General features: G+C 48.3%; 1 protein-coding gene across 1 annotated transcript; it reads left to right on the forward strand.

Moving 5' to 3' along the window:
• The first annotated feature begins 3,764 nt into the window (after positions 1–3,764).
• LOC119307821 lies at positions 3,765–5,162 on the forward strand. Its single transcript, XM_037583915.1, has 4 exons — positions 3,765–3,886; positions 4,266–4,315; positions 4,431–4,715; positions 4,809–5,162. Exons 1-4 carry the CDS (start codon positions 3,880–3,882, stop codon positions 4,836–4,838), a joined length of 372 nt encoding a protein of 123 aa, XP_037439812.1. The 5' UTR covers positions 3,765–3,879; the 3' UTR covers positions 4,839–5,162.
• Positions 5,163–5,389: the final 227 nt, after the last annotated feature.

A 5,389-nucleotide genomic window follows, 5' to 3' on the forward strand; every position in this document is an offset into this window, starting at 1 on the left:
TTTTTTTTTAACTAGGGTTTCGGACGGGGGAAGAAGAGATCCGAATGGAGGGGGTATAAATAGGCATAGAGGGAGCTAGGAGAGTCCAAATGAGGTGCGGTTTTCGCCCACACGATCATGATCGAACGCTCTAGGACAAGGAGCAGAGTTTGGTGGGTTTTGGGCCAAATTTGGGGGGTGTTGGGCTGCAACACACACGAGGCCTTTTCGGTCCCTCGGTTAACCGTTGGAGTATCAAACGAAATCCAAATGATACGAAACTTGACAAGCGGTCTACCGGTAGTAAACCAAGGCCGCTTGGCAAGTCTCGGACCAATCCGGAGATGTTTAAACCCCACACACGAAAGAAGACTAGAAATGACCACCGGAGGAGATCGAAGCGCCGGAATGCAAAACGGACAACGGGGAAAATGCTCGAATGCATGAGATGAACATGTATGCAAATGCAATGCACGTGATGACATGATAAGAGATGCACGAAAAAGAAAAACAACACACGGAGACAAAGACCCAACCCGAGAAATAAATATAACTTAGCGCCGGAGACGGCAAGAGTTGGAGTACAAATATGGAAAGTATATCTGGGGCGTTACAGTTTGGATGGGTTTGTGGGCTGTCTTGGAGGGTTGTTGGGATGCAACACACACGAGGCCTTTACGGTTCCCCGGTTAACCGTTGGAGTATCAAACGAACTCCAAATGGCACGAAACTTGACAGGCGGTCTACCGGTGGTGAACCAAGGCCGCTTGGCAAATCTCGGACTATTCTGAGAATGTTTAACACCCGCTCACGAAAAGAGGGAAAAGGGGGGCGCCGGAGGACATAGGAGTGTCGGATTGCAAAACGGACAACGGGGAAAAATGCTCGGATGCATGAGACGAACACGTATGCAAAATGAGATGCACATAATGACATGATATGAAATGCATGACATGGGCAAAATGCAAAACGAATACAAAACCCAACCATGAGGGAATCTCATAACTTAGAGCCAAGAATGACAAGAGTCAGAGTACAAATATGACAAGTTACATCCGGGGCGTTACAAGTACCCCTAGTCCAGGACACCGTCACAGGGGAAACCCTTGATCTTGTGTGATCGGATGATGACAACGCATTGATGCCATATTCCCTCTTAGGGGCTTCATCTTTGGAGATTGGCATTGACGAGCGGGACCAGTGGATGGCGGCGGTATTGGCATCGAGGCTTCTCTAGCAATGATGATGGGGGGAGTGATGTTAGTCGGCTCTTCTCTAACTTGTCATGTGGATTGCCTCAAATTGTTTGTTGTCATGAAGTCCAAGCTCCAATGGCGGGGTCTCGGTGGCGTACGATGACATGCAGCAAGTGGTCCACTGGTGATCTTCTGTGGCGCCAATATTGCCTAGTTTGTCCTTTGTAATTTTCCATCAGAGTCGGAGTTGCGCTGTCTGGTCTCAAGTGGATGTGTTCTTGCATGGATCTTCATATAACTCCACACAGGCTCCAAAGTGTGGGTTGGGTATGGTGAAGTTGGAGTCGTTTGATCAGGGTTTAAGATGGTGATGACGTTTTCTAAGGGAGGAGTGATGACGATGATGCATGCGTGCCGTCGCGATGAGGCCATCTTTGGAGACGAGTGTGTGGGGTATCATGTGTGCGCTGCCCAATGGTTTATGATGATTTTCGCATGATTTTTCACTAATTAACTCGGTAATTACCTTCTGCATAAATAATGGGTGAGATGAATTTTTAGCCTTTTTAAGAAACTACAATATGGATTTATGAGACTTACTAGTAAAATGCCCGTGTGTTGCGACGTGCTACAGTGCATATAAATGAATCAACGAATGATTAAGATTGTCTTCAAGGTCGAAGCTCATTTCTTCCTCATACAACCGGGCGTGTTCGAACATCAAATGGGCGCCCAACAGGCTTCGAAAATTCAATCGTCTGGATAGTCCGGCCCACTTATGGCTCAGTTGTGCAGGGAACTTTGGGAACATTTGTTGTTCAGTTGCAAGCTTTAACTAGAATTTTTACAACTAGTGTAGTAATTTATGACTCAGTTGTGCAGGCAACTTTTGGAACAACTTCTGGTTTGTTAATCCTGCTTACTTCCAACAGAGATTCGATAATATTTTCAAGCTGCACTGTCCTCTCACTTACTTCTTTAGCGAGAAAACTACTTCTCGAGAAAGTGTTCATTCTTTATGACAAACACTATGCCTTTGAACTTTTGATAGAAGGAATATCCAATTATGTTCTGGGAACATCTAAAAATTAGCATTTGTGTGGATTATGTACTCCATAACTCATATGGTGTTGTCTTGACATACTATAAGACGGTGCTCTGTTCGGTGTATTTGTTGTTGTTTCAAGTGTATTTCCCCAAAATTAATAAAAAACATGTTAGTAATAAATAATTTCATAATTATCTAAGTATTTTGCTAAACTCATGACTTAGATCTTCATTCATGAAGATCTTTGTCACAATGATTCTTATCTTCGTTGTGAATTTCTTTTAAACCTTTCAAATATTTCAGATTTATATCAAATAAATCATATTTACTCAAATTATTATTGAAGTATAATAATTCACCGCGCTCTGGTTTGTTCATCGGACCCATACATCACTATGTATTTTGTCAATTGATTCAAAATCAAAATAGTTTAATGCTTCATCTATATGAAGATTATTTTTCTGATATAACCAACCAATGCCACATTTTAGTGGTATTTATCAGTCTTCTCAAAATGTTTATGCGAAAAACATCCCACCGAACATGTGAAAATAAGGATTTCGGAGCCAACCTGAAGGTGTATATGCGAAAGACAGTTGGCAGGAGTCCAACTGCCATCGGAATCTTCATGGCTTGCTCCCAGCCGCCGCCCATCCGTCCCCGGCCGCCGCCCCACCCGTCCGGGCTGTCACCCGTCCGTCTCCGTTCGCCGCCCTGCTCATCCGGGAAGCCGCCCCACCCGTCCGGGCCGCCGGTCGTTCGTCCCCGGACGCCGCCTTGCTCATCCGAGAAGCCGCCCCACCCGTCCGGGCCGTCGTTGCCCTACCGCTCCTGGCCGCCGCCCTGCCCATCCCGGCCGCCGCCCCGTGCGTCCCTTCCTGTGCTCGTCTCCCTCGACCTCCACCGCCTGAGCTTGCCATGGCCATGACGGCGTCAGCGCGTGCACACCAGCAGCACGGCGGGAAGCAGCAGCAGTACCAGCCGCAGTGGAGCATGGAGGGGCTAAGCCTAGGTTCGTGCTCCGCAACGACTCGCGCGTCCCCGTGCTGGCCGTGTTCAGAGCATCTCTAGCTGACCGTGGACACGGGTGAGAGGAAAAAGAAGGCGCGAGGTAAAAATATAAGCGGATATTTGGTTTTACTATTTAAGTTTGAGAGGTTTATTCGGCCGCAGCTTAAATCAATCCTTAAAATATGTTTTTCACGAACTCAAAAACGCGTTTTCAGTTCCGCGGTTTAAAAAATTCTGTCAGCCGATATTTTGCAACCCGAGACCGATGGCTTTGCCTTCCACCGGCGGTTTCGCGCCAAGGGCAGCGATACTCTTGTCCGTTCCTATCGTCTGTTCAAACTATTTCAAACTAAAAAGGTGGCAGTTGAGCTCTGAAATGAAGAAACGGAAACCTGAAAAAGCTGCGTCTGCTGCTCCCTACAGACTGAAAATGCTGCCACTCGTCCATGCATACGCCTTGACCAATGTGGAGACCAAGCCACGACCGCGTGCCTCCTCCTCTTCCACGACTGCGTATGCTGCATATAAAGTAGGCGCCAACCCCACGGCAATTTCGCTCCAGAAAAGCTCCATCGCTGTTTCATCCAGAGCCCGCCAATATCTCCAAAACTCTCCGTGGTCTGGGAAAAGAGTGGTGCTAGAGAGATGGATGGTATGCTTGCATTTATGACCCATCTCTCTTGATTAATCGTCCTTGGTTTTTCCTGCTGATAGCGTGTTCTACTTACTATTCTGCTGGAAATTTGTGCTTAAGATCTCCGGATGAATGTTCTTGCTTGGTTTCTTTTTCTCCGTCTTCCTCACCGTAGAGCAATCTTGTTTCCTTTGGGGGATCTTCCGCGTTCGGGTCAGCTCAAAACTGGTCGCATTCCCTCTGATTTTCCATGGCAAAGGCTCAATTGGGGGTTTCTTGGCCTTTTCTTCGAGCAGTGGCAGCTCGCGAAGTTTCGCCTTTATGATCTTGCTCTGCTGTTTCCTTGTCATGCCACAAAGATTTGATCATCTTATTGTTTCTTATCTGAACTTTGGAGGCCGCAATCTGCTGGGTGCTGCAGGAGCTGATCGAGCGAGGCGGAACCAGGTCAAAAAAATACTCCCACACGCATGCTCTTAATCGCTCTCGAGTTCCTCTGCCAACGTGTTCTTGCGTTCGCTCCATCTCTCCATCTGACTCTGCACGCCATGCTTTTCTGCAGGCCAAGATCGTCCAGATGGCGGTGCCGGTGCTGGCCATGCTGCTGCTGCTGCTCACGGCGGCGGCGGCGGTCTCCATGGCGCCCGACGGCACTGCCCGGCTGCACGCCTTGTTCTGCAGCAACCACTTCGTGATGATGTGCGTGCTCTCCCAGATCAACCTGGCCTGTCTTTTCGCGAGGAAGGCCGCTCGGGCGCGGACGCTGGCGGCCCGGCGCTGGTACGCGGTGGGCGCCGCCGCGTGCTTCGTGGAGCTCGCGCTCAAGCCCTACAGGATCCGTCTGCTGGTGACTCTTTGCGCTGTGCCCGTCTGTTCTCTTCTTTCTCAAGTTTGGGCTTGATTTGGGCGCTAATGAACTTGCTCTCGTCGTTTCCGTCAGTGCCACGCGGCTGTGGAGGATGGTGCCTAGGTGCGCCGCGCATGTGTGGATTCGCCTGCCGAAGGATCGAAGACGGATGATTTTGGAGTCTGGAGATGCGCCGTTTTGTTTAGCTCTTACTCTGCTACTCTAAGCTAGAAATTTGGAAGGGCCTGTCGTAATGGGTTTCAGTCTCAATTTGCCAGTATGTCTGTACTTGGGTACAAGTTTAACTTACCATTTTGTTGTTGTCTTGTTCAGTTGGGGTTTAGACTGCCTGTCTGTTTGTAGCATGCAGCAGCTTTGGGGTTTAGACTCTCTGTATGAACTTGGACCGGATTTGAATTTGTTCATTTCAACTGTAGCATGTACGCACATGATTTTCTTGTGTGCAATCACTACGTTTTTTCTGTGCACCACTGCACCCCAAGCCAGGAGCGATGCCAATCTTCTGAATCTTTAAGGAGGAGTGGTAGTTCCCTGTGCACACAATTTGAAAATAAACTGCAGTTGATCTTGATTCCGTAGTCCGAACGACATGGTAATTCTGCCTCCATGACGAAACCGCAAGAAACTCGAATGCAAGAAAGGTAGCCGCATTT

The sequence above is a fragment of the Triticum dicoccoides genome, chromosome 1B (genome assembly GCF_002162155.2).
Source record: "Triticum dicoccoides isolate Atlit2015 ecotype Zavitan chromosome 1B, WEW_v2.0, whole genome shotgun sequence".
In the NCBI taxonomy this organism is placed as follows: domain Eukaryota; kingdom Viridiplantae; phylum Streptophyta; class Magnoliopsida; order Poales; family Poaceae; genus Triticum; species Triticum dicoccoides.

Coding starts and splice junctions, on each gene's coding strand:
- LOC119307821 (XM_037583915.1), top strand. Junction 4,316..4,430: donor ATCGAGCGAGGCGGAACCAG/GTCAAAAAAATA, acceptor GCTTTTCTGCAG/GCCAAGATCGTCCAGATGGC. Junction 4,716..4,808: donor CCTACAGGATCCGTCTGCTG/GTGACTCTTTGC, acceptor CGTTTCCGTCAG/TGCCACGCGGCTGTGGAGGA.